At 38.7% G+C, this 18915-nt stretch overlaps 1 protein-coding gene across 1 annotated transcript in view; it reads right to left on the reverse strand.

The window, feature by feature from the left end:
* The window catches only part of si:ch211-196i2.1 (collagen alpha-2(I) chain), an 86902-nt gene that overhangs the window by 59470 nt on the left and 8517 nt on the right, over positions 1-18915 (reverse strand). Inside the window, exons 2-6 of the mRNA XM_068334214.1 lie at positions 4731-4878; positions 4273-4431; positions 3012-3204; positions 1242-1376; positions 685-765 (exon numbers count right to left, since the gene is read on the reverse strand). Of these exons, the coding sequence (XP_068190315.1) occupies positions 685-765; positions 1242-1376; positions 3012-3204; positions 4273-4431; positions 4731-4878 (716 nt within the window). The remainder of the gene's footprint in view (positions 1-684; positions 766-1241; positions 1377-3011; positions 3205-4272; positions 4432-4730; positions 4879-18915) is intronic.

Below are 18915 nucleotides of genomic sequence, written 5' to 3' on the forward strand. Positions count from 1 at the left end.
CTCTTCCTTCTGCATCTAGTCTGCACCGTGGTATTTTGCCAGATCACTGCTCATTTTTGAGCTACTTTGTATGAAACTAAAATGTTAATTCAAACCATTTGAATTGTAATCAATTGCCAAGCAAAAGGACTTCATTATAGCAGAGTTTTAAAAGTACAGATTCCAGATGCACGCTTTATTCTGTATGTGCCACTATAAATAAGTTTTTGTCTGGTCAGTTTGTGCAGTCATAACAAAACACATTTCCGAACGTAAACCAGATCAAGTGTACCAATCACTTTCAATATTTCAGGCAACAGCAAAGACTAACGAGCAGAAGCAAAATGATAAAGCACTATACAGACCGGTCGGGCACACAGGCGTCTCACACACACTAGCACATATATACATAGGCACTAGCAAAGTGAACCTGTCAGCTAAAGCCTAGAGGTGGGATGGATGGCTGGAGTCTCTGACGCCTCAGGCGCTGCAGCTAATTAATAACAGATGCTGGAACTGGTGGTTTTATAGAGAAAGACCTAAAAAGATTGAAAGCAGAACAGTGGTTGGTATATACACCGTAGCTGCCTGTCTACAGCTACAACTCCAGGATGCAGCTGTGGAGTCAGACAAGATGGGGTGGCTGTTTTTAAAATGAAAGGGAGCAGGCACTTGAAATGATTCTCAGTAGCTTATCCCACTTACAGCACTCCCAAAGCTAAAAAATGATTTGTCCTCAGGATTCCCCAGCAGGTCGTCCAGGTCATTTGAGGACAGCAGCATGTTCTGTGTGGAAACAGAGGGGATCAGTTCTGAATTTGAAAAAAAACAAAACAAGCAAAAGCAGTCAAGCACAAAAACAAGAGCCAAATACATATATGTATCAATTTCACCAGATAGGAACAAATTAAATCAGTCATGGTTTTGTTTTAAATCCTTACATAACCTTTTATGATACTTCACAGTACACAACAGATTTTGCTTTAAAATTATTAACAGGAAGAGTCGGAGACTCTGGGCTCCAAAAAATGCATGGCCTGAACTGAAACACATCATTAACAGGCTCGCTGTTTACCTAAGACAGAGAAACAGTGTTTACATCTTACATGAATTTCCTTGATTACACATCTGTAATAACAGATTTTCTGACTACGATTTAAATTTTTTTATGTGACCCAGTTATTGAGAGGGCACACACCAGTATTTTTTCAGTGCCCATCCCAAATCTACATAATTGAGAATTTTTTTTCCATTTCCCTCACCTCCAGGGCGTCGTTGGTACTTTGGGAGCGATGAGGCTTGGTGGCAGCTTCACCACAGTGGGGTGGGTGGTGGCTGCAGTGCTGCTTTGCAGCATCTGGGTCGCCCATCAGAAAGGTCAGCTGTCGAAGACGACCCTGTACAGATGGAAACAGATGTCGGTAATTAATGAGAAAGGAACTCAAGTTAGTGTTTAAAATTCAAAGAGCTGTCAGGAGACATGAGCATATCATCCTCGTGCTGTAAAAGCTGTCAGCACAGGAAACAAGACAATGGACAACACCAACTATCTGACACTAAGAACAAAGCCAGGAGCACCATGTGATTCAAATTCACTGCCCTCTGATCCTCAGGCTACCTGAGACCTTGTTGTATGTCCACAAAGCAAGGCCATCAAAATTGCAGTTGGAGCATTTGTTCTTTAAAAAAAAAAATCAGCTCAACTATAGGCAGGAGGGGGTGGACAATCTTCACATAGTTAAAAAGGCTAAACACGGTGCGACATTTGTTAGTTGAACCAACCACAGGAAAGCTTTGAGTAAACTGTCAGGTCCAATTGCCTTAAATTTAAGAAGATAATAGTTTGTTTGCTTTGGTTGTTTCCCATGTTTGCCAGGTTGCCATGCTGCTGGATTTTGTGCCACTCAGTCTGACTGAGTGGGTGTGTTCCAATGGCATGTGACATAATGCACAACTTTAGAAGACAGCCTACTTCACAACACTCTGGCTTCTTTTGTCACCTCCTGCACACCATTTCACATCAAGTAAGGAATGTCTGCACATTAAAACAGGCCTTTACTGCTGCCTCAAGTAACCATGGTAACATGTTTATTGATGAAGAATTGTCATACCATCAAATTAATATGCACTTAAACTCTGGTACCACACAGTGATAATGTAAGACTAACAATAATTCAGGCATATATGCTGAATTACTGAACTCTTGTTTACTGAAAGGTAAAGAAAAAGATGCTGTGTCTCTGGCAAACCACAGAAAAGTCTAGCTGTAGAAAATCTAACATATTTGAAAATTGTCAGCAAAAATACAAAATATGCATTACTTGTACCCAGGAATTTATTTCAATTGTGGGTTTAAACACACAGTCAGGTTTAGTCAAGTGAGAAGTAAAGGTAGTTGAGACGTTCTCATATGTGAGAGGATTTTGTTTTGGTATCACCCTTTGTTCGATCATTCATCACTATTTTTGTCTAAACCCGTGTCACGCTGGCCTTTTGAAAGTAACTAAGGTTGAGATTAAGACTAGTTACTTGTATGCTTCCTGAAAACAAATATAAAGTTTCAAAGCATTAGTGGCTAAATGTCTTTGTGTGTGTGATGAAAAAAGAGTGTGGTGAGACATAGCCACAGGGCAGGAATCTGTACTTGCGTGTTATTTCCTATGTGTTTGTGTGAGCGTCAAGGATGAACAGTGGCGCATGTCTTTTAGGACTGAATTCACATAAACTGGACTACAGTATACAGAAATGGCTCAACCACCTGTAACAACATGGTCATTACATGACCATCTGCATATACCTACGAAATATAGCAGTATGTTACAGGATTCTAAGATATTAAAATAGTTCAAACATTCAGAGATCCGAAAGATTATTACCTAAGATGAAAATTTTTATGTGAAGAATATTTAATTAAGCTTCATGAATTCAGCTTTGGGATATGTTGCGAATTAAACAAACTGGAAAATGTACTAAACACTGTACGGTTTCACAGACACTTGGAGATCAAAGAGATAAAGGAACGAACCACTCACTTCAAACGGAGTTTCAAAGCCCTCGACGCTGCCCCCGACAATGAGCAGCCCATCAGTACTGATCCCCATCCCATGGTACACCCAATCCACGCTCTCCAGCAGAGAACAGTCCACATACAGAGCAAGTCTCTTGGAGGAGATGCTCACAGCAATATGGTGCCACTTTCCATCAGAAAGACCGCTGACTGGGAATCTGGGAAAATATATAATCTCATTTGTAATCTGTTAGTTTCATAGAAACACAACTGATTTCTGCAAAATTCTGTCAGTCTAGTAAGAGTCTGCTCATTTTGTTTCAGACTGTTTTCTCTTTTCTTTCTTTTTTAATTTGTTTAGCACTGCTTAGACAAAACAGGCTATTAATTGAATTAAATATAGGCTACAGAAATCGAGGATATTGAACCTCACATTTCTTCTCAACTCAACAACTCACCAAAATTTAAACGATCTTGTAATCTTCATCCTCAACTGACACAATGACGTGTCTTCACATGACCCCAGGCTGCTTGTGGAGTACGTTTTGCTAACATGTAAGGGAGCACTTTGGTGATTTAACATAAAAAGGACTTAACATATGTTCAAGAGGTTCGAGCTAGGTTCCTGACCCAGCTGGACCTTGAAGAGGTCACCAACAGGCTTGACAGATATGCTGCTTTCAAAACAAAGTGTAGGTGAACTAAACATTCCAATAGTAGTAGAAGATAAGCAGAGGATCTATGTGTGTCTATCTTTTGGCCCAGTTCTGTCAGCTGTCTCACAGTGATGAATTGCTTTGTGCTGTTACGAAAAAGAGGAGAAACTGCCGAGAGCCGCCTAATAAATCATTTCATGAAAGAGACAGCAAAAGACAATTTTCAGTCAATGAAACACACACACACACACACACACACACACTCATACACACACACACACACACACGCAAACACACATACACACACATGCTGCAAACAAATACAGCACTGTCAATTCTGTTAAAGACACATTGTCATACGCCTCAGCGAAGACTCAGGGGTGGGCATGACTGGTCTTCAATTACCAGAGATGCAGGCTGATGTCACCTGACATGTTTTAAATATTGTGCAATGCCTAAATGCTAAAAGTGTGTTCTAATAAATCTGACTGGTAAATTTCATGTAAATTTAGGAAATTAATCACAAATGAAAGCTTCTAAAATATGTGGAAGAGTTACCATGGTACTGGACATACAATTCTTACCTTGGTAAAAAAAAAAAAGCCGCAAAAGCTTGAAAGGTGCACTCACTCATAGTGTCTTTGTTGTGTTCCTATGAAGGTTACTGCATAAGCACTGATCCTCAACTGCATCATAACATCGCTGTCAGGGCTCAGCATGGTGAAGACACTGTGTTCATCCCTTTGAAGACTCTGCAGCTGCACCAACAAACTGAACTCTTCTGCAAACCTACACACCAACACACACAATTCAATTCATGCTACAGTGTACAGGTACCATTAGAGTATTTCAAATGTATTCATAGATTCATTCGGTTTTAGCTCAAAGTACAATTCCGCATAACAAATAAATCATTGTAACACAAACTAACAACGCACATTTTCCCTTTAAAATCACAGAAATTACAACTGTACACAGGGAATAGAAATGAAAAATGAAAATAGAAAATGCATAATAATAAACACCAAGTGAAGCATTATGCAGTACTGAAGCCTTATTGTTAAAGACAGAACTAGATGACATCATACCCGTCACTGAAAAGCTGTTGAAGAGGGACAGCCAAGGTGGAGTACTGTCCCACCTGCAGCACCGGACACCTGCGATCATCCATAGTCATGGATGTGTTGCTGCTGCTCAGCAGATTAAGAGAAAGCTCCTGCAGAATATTCACCTCCTCTGTGTGACAATTCAGGAGAGAAAAAAACACAGTATTCATAATGATAATCATGTTTTCTACTCGATATTTTCCTCCTTTACATAATCAGCAGAAGAAAGGTTCAATAGCTGCATATGCATGTGAAAATAACAACACAAAAATGTAGTGACAAAAACTTTAAATACAATTTTAACTCCATAGAGAGAGAAGTTCATCCTTCATCTGACTAATGTTTATAGCAGCCTCATAGTGTTTAGGAAATCATAACACCACGTTCATCAATTGCTAGGAAAACTCAGAAGGTAAACTTTAATAATACAACAGAGATGTTGGCATGTTTCAAACTTGGCGAGAGCGGTTTAGGAAAGAAAGTAACATTTCAACATGAGAGCATCTCTGTACATTAAGACAACACCACCACAAAGAGAGGTTTGTCTGCTCGGATTTCTGACCTCAACCCCATCCAACACCTTTGGGAAGAATTAGAGCGCCACATGTGACCTCATTGACATTATTCATTGACGTCATTCATTCTCTTGTGTCTTAACGGGAACCTATTTCTGCAGGAAATTTCAACAATCTTTCCAGGGGAGTGGAGAAAACAAAAGATTAATGTTCGCTCTTTTGGAATAACATTGGAATAACAATCGGTAAGGAGAGCGTAATATTTGGGTGTTACATGTTTTTTGGCCATTCAGCATACATTTTACAAAATTTCTGGATCATCTGGAGCCAGTCTGTGATCCAAACATTCTGTTGCTGGCACTTAGGATAAGCCGCAACATGCTGGGAGCAGACCACTAATGGCAGTAATGAAAAGCCCCCCAAAAAAGTAACACACTGTTTGCCATTGGTCTTCAAAACTGCAGAGAGTTCCTATAAATTCCATCCTTTTCTTTGTAATCTTGGGTGCCAAACATTGTTGTAAAGCGTTCTTCTCACATTTGTCTCGCTTTATTTTTACACACCTTTTGATAGAAGCTGTGGAAAGTACACTCTGCTGGCATCACGCCTAGCCCAGTGACTTACTTGCACATCAAACACTTCTCCACAGGATTTCAATTAAAGTCGTTGATCATATTTGGAGAAAATGAGTCACCACACAAAGACTAGCATTGTTGTATCATGAAAACCCTCTCAGCTGCTAACAGGCTATGATCATTCCCAAATTAAATGTCAGTGTCATTATGTAAGAGGCTTACTGAAAGTAATTAGTTTGACAAAAAAAAAAGAAGTTGACTAAAGAGCATCCATGTCAGATCAGCAGCCCCAAAACCCAAAACATGCTCACAAAAAATTCCAGCAAAGCATACCAGCCCTCCAGGAATGCTCAGACAGGCTGTATGGACAAGAACCACGTAGAGTATTGGCAGGTAAACAAAAACTGGGTTTCTAAGCTTTACAGATGCTCTTAGAGCCAAAATAACTCATGAAGGACAGATATCTGATGCAACAATAAATCCAAATGAAAAACAGAATGTCTGCACAATCTGATTTAAGACCAATATGTTCAAACCATTTGCCAATGTTTTTGCTGAAATACTGCAAAAGGTCATAGTGATCTGCTCGATACTGGGGTGACTTGATTTTCAGGACAAAATATTGGAACAATGCTCAATTGTCACAAGAAGAAATGTTCATACTGTACGATATAAGTGTCCAAATTGAGAAACTGTGATGTCACTAGTTTCAACAGGCATGATTAGATGCTAGTAAATGCTAGTTGCACTGTACCTAAGCTAATTTTGTGGTAGATGAAAAATGTCAATGCGAGTAAGACAATTGAAAACACAAAAAATGTGTTTACTTAGGTCAATTTATTTTGCTCCCACTCCAAATAAATTGTTAGGATGCATGTTTTGATTGTAGCAATCCTATTATGAGTAAAATATTTGCCACAAAGACAATACAGAGCATGGACATGTCCTGGTTGAACTAATGCTGTGCACTCTAATGTAGTATGAGAGGGAAGAGAGATCGAACAAACACTCGTGTTCAGTCCACATCTCCACATTCCCCTCTGTCTATCTGTGGTAGTAAAACAATTTACAAACTGTAGTGGACAATGATGTCAACATTAACAGCAATCCTGCAATCCACCAACTCTAAAATACACATCAGGATGTGAGTGGGGCTGATGTCTTAATAATTTGTAATTTATAGCCTCGAGAACGTGGAAAATCTCCCCACGACATTACTGCTGCTGATGCTGTGATAGTCTTCATTAAGACCCACTTCTGAGGGGGAATTCATGAAGAACATTTAATGTGTTAACACTTTGGCCCCAAGGAAAATTTAAGAACTCACTCATGTGCCTCTCCCCAACACCATAATCAAGGGATCAAGCCATTCCGATGTTTAGGGGCAAGGAGGGAGCAAGAGGGGCTGCCAGCCTGTTCTGTTTCTGGCAAAATTAAAACAGATGTTTCAGTTCTGACGCAGAAAAAATGTGGGAGCTGTAGGGACTTTCAGGGTTAGCTTTTTAGTTTGGGGGTAATTTTGTTGTTTGCCTCGTTTACCCACTGTCCCATATTCTATTTTGTGTGGAGTTTAAATGTAACGTTTGCGAACAGGAACATTGGTTCATCTTCAAGCTCACACACAATGTAATGTAAACTTCATGTAATGTAATGAAGCAGTAATGTAAAATTACTTTTATTTAGATGTTTTTGTGAAAATGAAAATAAAAAAATGGTTGGAATTAGTAAATTGTACACGTCCAGTGGAGGCTTTTGGGCAACAGGAATTACAGGGTCGTGCGAAGATAATAGTTGTGGGTCCTGGCACCTTAGTAATGAGTCAGATAGTAACACTCAAGTAGCGACCGTGTAACATTAGTGGATAACAAAAGTCACTTGTCCATAAGGACATTGTCTTTACTGCTTCCACTTCATTGTCCACCAACAAACTGGCCTCAGGTTGTCATGGAGGTGGCATTAAATTTTTATCCTGAGCCTGGTTTGACTGAACTGAGAAAAATGAGGTCCTAAAATATCTGTTCATTACTGAATAATTTATAAAATTACATTTTTCATTCTTCTTTAGATGTAAAGACTGATCAAAAAATAGTCAGCGGCGCTTACTTAGTTGATTATGAAATACATGGTTAGTTTCAGTGCTAATAGAAAAGCTTCCAGGGCTTGTTTATATGATCTACATAATATATAAAAATGTTACATTTACAATGGTTTTCTAATCTTCAGCTTCTCCTGTGACGTACATAAGTATAACTATTAGATGATTCTAGAAACAATGATTAAATCACTACACTATCAGTCCTTTCAACCTTAAAAAGTAACAGTAGTGTAACTGTAATAGTGAGGCGGCACGGTAGCGCAGTGAGTAACGGGTTTGAAGGTGACTGAAGGATTGTGAAGAATAATGAAAGATGATGTAATGGTGCGTTCACGTTATTTCTTTCCTTTAAAACACATAATTCACCAACTTACCATAATGTCACCTTACTTGATGTATAAACAGAAGGAAAGAAAACAATACAAATTAAATCCTTTTAAGGAAGACAGCAATGTGTTTCCAGCACTGGACCACATTAACATATACTGTAACTCACAGTATGTTAATGTAGTATTCAGTGAATAATTTTGATTATTGTTGTTGCAGTCAATATAATTATGATCAATACAAGCACAAGCAGTATCTATCCAACCACATATAAGTAACCATAACATAATACTCATCAACAGAGACACCTAATTCATCCCATGAAACATAATACTGACTTACATCATGTTGTCACACATTGCTAAAAATGTCTTTGACAAAGAGGAAAACTGACACCAGAAATGTCCTTTGTAATGAAGGGGAAAAACATTGTAAGTAGTTGGATCCAAATTTTCCTGAATGGAAAAAAATCTCAAACGCTCAGGCGTTCCCGTGACAAACTGACAAAAGCTTTAGTGTGAATATTTCACAGAAGGTGACTTTCGAGGTGTGGCACACAATTCAGCCAAGAAAAAAAACTGGACCATGATCTCCCCCATTCATTCATAAATTCCAAAGCATCAACCCTTGGACAAAGTTCTCCCAGACATGAGGCCATACAGATTTCATGCCAGACTGTTACAGTAGGTACCAAAGCATAGTTCCACAACAACTTGACAAAAGAATGAGGCCACAGAAAGGCCACCCTGTGTTTCTTCAGGGTTTGTAACTCCAACATTGGAGTAATTACATGGATTGGCCGATACCCAGCTCAGAATCAGTGAGCTGCAGGAATTTCACAAGCAGAAATTAGCTTGCAGGATGCAGAACCTTCTCAAATCAAAAAGTCAAAAGGCAAAGATCCAATCAATGAATATGCATCAGAGGTACCTGGCCAAAAGATATTTTAATGAGTGACTGTTTGTATTGCCAAATGAAGTTCTAGTTTAAGTTCCAGTAAGAAGGTTGGCTTAATTCCCATTTATAATGCATCCGGACTTCATGAAAGGATAACATTACAAACCTTTTTGCCTAAATTTGTCTAAAACTGATTAAGTTTGAGTTATATTCATGGAAGTCTTCCTTATGTCGGAAATCTGATATTTAGACTTATGCTGTTATGCTGTCAGTTATAATAACTGTATAACTGAATAAATTGCTGAAATAGAAAATACTGCAATATTTCATAAAAATAATATACTCCAAGTCATGCAAAAAACGGCTTTATAAAGTCAACCACACAGGTTGGATTGGATTACATTTTGGTTGCCGACTTTTTCATCAACCACATACTGTATATTAATTTCAAATAGGGTTGCATTATACTGGGAAAAATATCAATTCTGTTGTGTTTTACTTTGAATTGAGTTCATGATGTTCTAGCACATTTTTCCCCCTAATGGAAACATTTACCGCAATGCACTGGTGTCATGTCTGGAGTGTTCCCTGCCTCATGCCCCCAATCAGCTCGGATAGCCTCCAGTACCACCCAACCCGCAACAGTGGACAAAAGCAGGTTAATAATTGTTAACATTTCATTTATATCCTCTCTCACTCATATTCTCTCTGCTGTTGTCTCATGTCAAGCATGTCTTCTTTCAGCGCTTTCCAGTTCACTTAATCAAAACATCTAAAGAAGCATTATCATTGTTTGAAGCAGAAAACAAAGCACTGTGTGGTGTAAGGCCACGTCACAGGCCAGGGCAGAAAGCAACAGCTCTGCTACATTCAGGAGAGTTTGAATTCTCTATGCAGAACAAGATTTTTTTGCTGATGCAATTTGTCAACATTGCGTTTTATTAATGATGCAATTAATAAAACGCAGTGTTGAAAAATTGCAGTCATCTTGTGGATAAAGAATGAGAATTTAAAATGATTAGTTAACCAGCGTAAAAACTTACAGTACATAACAAAGCATTCTGTTGGGATTTCTCTCACTGCGTTGACAGTGCGATCGGTTTTGGAAGCGAGGCAGCTGTGTGAGTCAGTGGGGGTCAGACTCGGCATGTAGAGGTCGCTAATGTGGGACCCTTATGTTCACAACACTCTATGACACATTGATTTTGTGAGCTCATCAGTTGTGTTTCCCTTTTAAAGACACTGAAGGTACTTTTTTACAGTTTGAACTTCAAGGTGTACTTTTTGTGCCTACAGTTTATAAAGGCATGCAGAGCTGTCTGGGCATATTGACTCCTGCAAACTCTGAGACTGCATATTGTTGAGTGTTGTAGCTGCTGTAAAGAGACGATGATTTAGAACCATGCATGAGTTAAAAGAGCACAGGTGGAGAGCATAACTCTTGTGGATCAATTGTTTGATCTCTCTCAGTAAATATGCATATTTTACCTGGTAAAGTACCCACTTTGGTTAAGACAATGTTATAACGCGTGTTGCGCAAGATGGATTCAAGTGACTGAACAAATAGACATGGGTTGTATACAATACATAAAAATCAGTCTTAGGTTCAGACAACAGGTATGGCTAAAACAGTATAAACTTACAAGAAACCTAAATTAAATAGGATTTTGGCGTCACGCCCGGAGTTTCCCTCACCTTACGCCCTCAGTGAGCAGGGATAGGCTCCCGCTCCCCGTTTCAGCGGATGAAGTAGTAGACAATGAATGAATGAAGAAAAGTAGGCAAAGGAAGACAATGAGAACGATTATTACAAAAATACAGACAATTAGGACAATAACATAGGTAAGCAGGGAAAAGAGAGCCTGAACGAAAAATGATGTGATTCCCCAGACAAAACAACTGGAGAAATCAAGAATTAACTTTGTTGTTTGTTCTCTACTTAACTGAAGTCTCTGAAAATATTAGTATGGGCTGGATCAGCTGAATAGCGAGCCAGGTTTTTGTTAATTTATATAAATAATCATGATCTTGCTCGGTGTCATTCAGATGTATAAATGGACAATTAATGACTGGTGGCAGGGTTAAAAGGTTTGCAGAGACGAAAGAACTAACCCGAGCAAGCAACCAGCCAACCAGGGATAGATCCTGTCTCCATACAAAATGACCAAAATGCAAATATTCTGTGATGAATCAATAATTTTAGTGGTAGGTAATTACTAAGATAACCAAAAGAACATCACAGGACATCTTCCCCCCACTCTAAATCAAATCATCCTCCAGACCACCGCTGCTTTCTGGTCTGGCTGACTTCCAGCAGCTTAAATCAGGGGAAGCAGAGTCGGCTGTCACATCATCCTATGGTGGAATCACATTACTTTAATGATCTTAGATGGACTAACAGATAGCTTAGTCACTGAAGTCCAATTACTGGGGTCTGCTCTGGGAGAGGGCCTGGCACCAAGAGCCAGAATATTAAAGATTTCTACCTGGCCTGGTTCAAAATGAGGAGAAAGCCATAAAGTCAGATAAGGAGAATATGACCAAACACAGCAAAAAAAAAAAGATGAAAAAAAACAAAACAATCGGGTTCTTTTACACATATCAGTCAGTCATTAATACAATTTGAGTCATGGATACAACTACTGTAACAAACAGATTATGTGTATTGTCAATTTCTAACAGTTGCAGCACTGTTATAATGGAAATATCTCTTGTCTGTGCAGCCACAAACTGCTGACTTTATGAGGTCTGACTATGAGAAAGTGAGACATCTGACATTAGGATATTATTTCACCAGGTGTCAATTACGGAGGAAATTGTCAGCTTATGTAAAATCTGTATTTGTGTGAAGACAGCCTTGTTAACTTGTCTTATAGTAAAGCAGAACACAGATGGAGTCAGGGCAACTGCATGGAAATAACAGCTAACAGCCTGCCTCATCTGGAAAAGTAGGAAACGTGTACAATCTGGAGGAGGAATTATAGTGAAAGGAGTGGAGAGGATCTGCACAGAGCGAGCTGCAGCAGTAGAAAGTTAATGACATGTAATCTTTAACATTTTTTTAGGATTAGGGTTATTATGTAATTAAAATTTTGAATTTAGATTTTGTCTGCTTATACTCTCTGCTTTTATTCACAAAAATTACATGTATAGACACAAACATACACATATATATTGTACATTCATACATACATACACATTCAGTTTCAAGACAATCCTAACTCAATGTCTAGTTATGCAATAAACAGACACAAAATGCTTTTTCTGAATGAGTTTCTGTTTCACAGGTTTTTGCTCTGGTATCACACCATGGTAATCACAAGTGTCAGGTCAATCACATGGTTATATGCACAATACACACACACACACACACACACACACACACACACACACACACACACACACACACACACACACACACACACACACACACACACACACACACACACACACACACACACAATGCAGACAGAATCAGAAGTTTTTAAATAGAAACTAATATCAGAATACTATATTATGAACTACATTATTTTGACTTACTTCATATTCTGAATTATTACTTTAGCGAGACCCCTTGAACATTTTCTCATTTCCCCTCTCAGGATGAATAATATTTAAGCATGACCCAGGAGTGCAGCTAATCCAAATATTCTTTGTTGATGTCTGAATACCATTTTACAACACAAGGGAGCCATGCCTTTGGACTTGATAAAGCTTTCAACACATAACAGTCTTTCCAAAACAATGTCAGTATTGCTTCGGGACAATGTTGGGGAGAGGAAACATAAGCAAGCACCTCTGGTCAATTCTCTGCTGTTTGTTCTGACCATAGGTGTACTTCTGAAAATTAAAACTATTTCCAGGCATCGCATGTGACCAATGTCAAACAATCACTCCCACTGGAGCAAAATGAACCTTAGGTCACTGAGTTAAAGGTCAACGTTAGTGTGACTAAATGGACAACCAAAGAGAATTTCCAAATCTCCAAAACATTAGGGTTAATATCCAGTAGCATGACACACAGTGGGCAACACACTTGCGCAGTGAGTAGCGCTGTTGCCTCACAGCAAGAAGGTTGTGGGTTATCCAGTTTCCTCCCACCTCCAAAAATATGCAGCTTAGGTGAATTGGTCACACCAAATGCTCCATGGGTGTGAATGTGAATGTTTGCTTGTTTGTCCTCATGTGGCCCCACAATGAGCTGGAGTCTTATCCAGCCTTTCACCCGTAGGTTAGAATCCAGCAGTCCCGTGACACACAAGGTGAGTAAGTGGCTGTGGATGGATGGATGGATGGATGGATGGATGGATGGATGGATGGATGGATGGATGGATGACACGGTGTTGAACCAAACCCAGTAGAAGGTGTGGAAGACCATCAACCAATCAGAGCAACTCATAGGTGCATTATAAATGCTGACATTGAATTAAGCCTCTAAAATCTAGTCTGAGTAACATTTAGCAATATTGTTTACTTTTCATACTTGCTCACAGATTTTGGTGGATGTCATACATACAGTATGTACATAAGTACATCTTTTCTTCAGCTTTTTTTTTTTTTTTTTTGAGTTGTACTCCTGTCACAGTCTGTATCCTCTCTGCTGGTGCAATGTGAATTACGTGTTACACTCTTTTTCAGACGCTCTTCCCTTTTAACACTTGCTTAACTGAGTCATGATTGAGACTTTTTCCCATGTTGACCTCAAGCTTTACAAAGATGCTCTGTCGCAGTCAGAGTGAAGGATGTACTGTAATTTACATATGATCCGCTGCAGCATAGCGTAGTTACAGATGGTGGTTCTTTGTGGTTTTCATTGACCTAAACTAGAAATTCATCACAATACAGTGGTACATCTACTTACGAAATTAATTGGTTCCGGAAGAAATTACGTAAGCAGAAATCCACTTAAGTAAAGTATATTCAATTCTACCCCACTTCTTACAATGGATTTTGAGCAATGTCAATTGGCACGCTCCAGATATTTGGCAAATGTAAACAGTTAATAAATATGAGACCAGTGATATTGTTTGGTCTAGAGACAGTGTCACTGAGGAAAAGACAGGAGACAGAGCTGGAGGTAGTAGAGATGAAGATGCTGAGGTTCTGTTTGGGATCAGGAATGAGTACATCAGAGGGACAGCACATGTTAGAGGTTTTGGAGATAAAGTCAGAGAGGCCAGACTAAGATGGTTTGGACATGTCCAGAGGTGAGGTAGTGAATATATTATATATAAATACAATGTTTTCTTTAATCTCCAATAAAGACAACTTTTTCAGTGGCTGCATAGTAATGGCGATTTTCAAGTTGTACCTCAAGTAGCACTGCAGTAAGACTGTTTGCGACCTTACTGTTAAAGACCACAGCCTTTATATCATCAGAAACTTCAATAAGCGAGTCAGTGTATGTTTTCACAGATGTTAGACTGACAGTTTGCTTTGCATGAAAGACGTTTCATTTCGCACATTGTGAAAGGCACAATGTGAATACAGCTTCTGGGACATGATCCATCCCTGGACCCCACCAATAGAAGCTGCAGAACAGATGATATAGGTGAAAGGGCTTTAGCAGATGAGCTCCAAGTACATCTGGAGAAGTTGTCTTTGTGAAGAGTCAGCTCCCCAAGCTGTACTCTGAACAGACACATAAACAGCACCTCTGGTAATCCACTGGCCTGCGTCCTACAAGCGACATCATCTATTCTTAACCTTACGAAGTTAGGTATGTAGAAATATTTATTCAAAGGCCTCTGCTGCAAAACCACTGAAATGTACACTGAAAATTTAAGGCACTTCTGTGTGTTATTTAGAACCATTCAAATGTTTCTTCCGTGTCATGTTCTGACTGCCTTTTTACAATTCCAACAACAACACAGCCATATGAGGAATGTATCAGCTGAACAAGCAACAGATGGGGGGACTTTCTGCTACATATGTCTTACATACAAGTTTAACAGGGTGTGGAACCTGTAAATTAGTATTTTAAATGAGATGGAAAAAACAGAGAGCAGCCTTCTGCACGATGCAGAGAACTGGTGAGTCTGAGAAGCATGGCTCAACTGGAGTGGAAATGATTGAAGCAAACCAAATTATTCCAGCACTCAGTTAAAATTAAAGGGAATCAGATTTTTCTTTTCTTGTTTCCTGAAAAATGTAATATTAGGATGTCAACATAATTAAATTAATTTTTAACTGACAGCTTTTACATTTTTTTATGATTCTAATATTTGAAACATCTAACCATAAAGTACAAGAACTGAATATAGTAGTACTTCGAGATACAAGTTTATTCCCTTCCTAAGTCAAACAACTTGTAAATCAAACAACATTTCTCCATTTCCCCAGCCTTTTATAAAAGCCCCAAACACCAATAAATTATGAAAAGAACATACACTTTGCCTGTGCATAATTAATTATAACATATATAAGTTATGTAAACGATGATCAAGTATGAAAAGGAACTTGCGCTATGTCTTCACTCAGCAAAAAGAGAACGGGATCAAGTCTCAGATGTTGTATCCATCAGCCAACTGGTAAAGAATGAGATCTGGTCAGTTGATTTCATAACCATCCGCCAACTAGCTGTGGTGTCCCAAAACACAGCTTGTATCTTGCATTTTGCTTGTATGTCAATCAAAAATATGGACACAGTGGCAGCTAGTATCCCAAATAACTCGTATGATGAGCAGCTTGTATCTCATGGTACTACTGTAGTTTCCTCTGAAAAACTATCTGCTCATGATACATCCATGCACATAATTTCAGTGTTGTCTTACCTAGCATGAACATGAAAATATGTTTGTGTCCTGACAACATAGGACATGACCTTTCACTGTATGGGAACAGCAACAGAAGAGAAGCAAAGCTCCTTTCCTCCTCTAGTGTATGTGCTGCTCTGTCTGATATCACATAGACAAAACTTCATATTAAGTTTAACAATCTCTCACATTCCCTCTCAGGTGAAAGTCTCATCTCTAAATGTTTTTATTAATTAAGAGTATTAACCTTAACTTTTAAAAGTGGAACTTTTTCACACTGCGTGTTTCATAAGGCCTTAATCAGCTGAAACATCTGTTCACTACTTTGGTCCACACAGAAAAATCTAAACAAATGTGGATGGATTTTTATTTTAAAAAACACATCACGTCGTTTACATTTTTTTTATTTCTCAAGTGAATTATCTGATCATCTGCAAGATAATATCTAATTGTGGACAGACATTCACTGTTTTCATATGATGGATCAATATGACTTAAAACAAAATTTAATGTAGTCATTCATGTTTACAGCGGCCATCATTAGCACACCAGCTTATCATTAACATGTTAACTTAGAGACTGTTTGAATGTTAGCATGCTGATTCTAGAATGTAACTCAATGGCTGTAAAGAAGGTGGATTTTATTCTGTGAATACATTTTAATGCTATAGGTCTGGCGAGGCACCAGGCCAACAACATTCCGGAAAATATTTAGATGCCATATTGTTAAATAGTATTGCATTCAAAAATAATCTTCCGCTTTTCTGAATGTGAATCCATCTGCATTTCTGTACTCACCCCTCTCAGAGCTGCACTTTAATCACCAGGCTTTGATCTGTGTTGCATCACACCCACCCTGTTGCATCTCAACAAGGTGCGAATTACAGTGCACATAAATGTAACGAATTTGTGAGGCATGTGAGCCATGACCTCAAAAATCTGCACTGTCTTCATAACCATCACTGTGTTTTGTTAGAGTCATTATTATCAAATGGGTTTCAGAGGGTAAGAAAAAACCATAGTTACACTGACAAAGTCATTTAGTTGCTTGTAAAAAAAACTTCACAAGACTCTTAGCTGCCACATGACCCTGTGATTGTATGAATCCTGACCCTTGACAGTCAAGTTCACTTGAGTTTGCTACTCCTCAAGTCTTCCATAAAGTATGGACTGACTGAAAGGTCATATGAGCATGTGAGTATTGATCACAGGTCACACTGAATAATGAAAATGAAAGAATAAAATCATCATTTGTGTTGATCTTGCAATTGATCTTATTTGCTGTAATTTTTTAAAAATTGGACTGGGTGTTGTTTGGCTTGGGGATATAATTCATCATAACCCGAACTACATTATCACTGAGATGGAGACTTACCAATACAGAATAAGGGGTTCTTAAATACAGTCAGTCTTTACACTGACCTGTGTTTCATCATGACTGAGGAAAATCATTACAGCATAAGCCACACAGCTGCAACACTGTAAAGATGGCCACATCACAGATTGCACAGAATTATGTAGCTCTCAGCAAATCAGCACAGATGAGCAAAATTCTGAGTGGTGAGAATCAGGTTACAATCTCCGAAGAAAGACTGAGTCAAAGAGAATGATAAAAATAGACAAAACATAAAACTGATGTTGTTGCTGATGACAACTGTTTATTTTCCACCCAGGCACTTTTCCAAGTAAGCATCTGTTTGAGATACATCCATTTATTTTTAGCTGGGAAACCTGGAGGACAGATGATAGAATAAACGATGTCACAACATTAAAAAGTGGTTCTACTCTGTATCTCAAAACTATCAGGAGTATAAAGACAGGCGCATAAAGTGTAGTGTATATGAGGATATATATTAATTCTCTACTGGGTTATGCAAGGAAGCAAAACTCCAGTAAATTGATAAAGATCACAGTGTTTAATCACTGCATGCTGCATTGTGATTATAGCAGAAAGACATGAATTACTGGAATATCCACATGTGACCAAAATTGGAATGTTCTTGAACTCAATGAAGTCTTTTAAAAACTAAGCCTTGTTTTGCACAATGTCTGTTCAAGCTGAGAACCTCAACAACCTATCATTACTTTGATGGCCACACTGATCATATAAAGGAGCTGGTCGGGACTTTTGTATTTAGAAAACATCACAGTTCGTTTGCTTGCAGGAGATCTCTGACTTACGCAAACTTTGTTGCATCGTAAGCAACTTGCAATGTATGTTGCCAGAAAAAAATCTTGCACTATGTGTTTAAATAGAAAAGTGTGTGGCAGGAACAGACATAAAGTGTGTGGATGTCTTCCTCTGATTCAACATCATCTGTTCCATAACTAGATCAGTCATTATTACGCTAAATTCCATGATTGGAAGCCTGATTTTCATTAGACTGTCCCCCAGCCCTCAATGTTAAAAAATGTAATTGATGTCTATAGACGTCATTGGCAGCCAATATTTTTTGATACTATACAACTGTGACAGGAGGCTGAACTTTCACTTATGTTAGTGGCAAGACGCATCCAAATCTTAGGATCAATTTCATTCATCTTTAGTTTTTTTCTGTTATCATTACTGTTTCCTGTCTTTTTCAGAATCCTACTGTACCTCCCTGCACTCAGTCAGCTCCTTCCCGTCACCTGTGTTGCTGCAGCCAACTTTAGGTAATCCCACAATCAGTCCCAATTCTACATATGCTCTGCAGGGCCCTCAGCTACCTGCAAGATTTTTCGTGTTTATTCCTACTCTCCAGTGTTCCTGCTTCTGTCTGCTGCCTACCCCTTGTTTGACTGGTTCACCTGTTTGGATTGATTACCTGGTTTGTGAACTTAATTGCATTGATAACATGTACAGTTTGCAGTGTACTTCAGGCTTTCTTTGTAACTATGAAACTGATACGTGGTTGATAGTACCCTTCATTTTAACAGAGCAGCTAAATGAGCCCAAAACACAAAAGCAGTGGCCAATGAACCTGTACACTGACAAACACATGAGCTCAGTCTTTCAGCACA

Source organism: Antennarius striatus, chromosome 15 (assembly GCF_040054535.1).
Source record: "Antennarius striatus isolate MH-2024 chromosome 15, ASM4005453v1, whole genome shotgun sequence".
In the NCBI taxonomy this organism is placed as follows: domain Eukaryota; kingdom Metazoa; phylum Chordata; class Actinopteri; order Lophiiformes; family Antennariidae; genus Antennarius; species Antennarius striatus.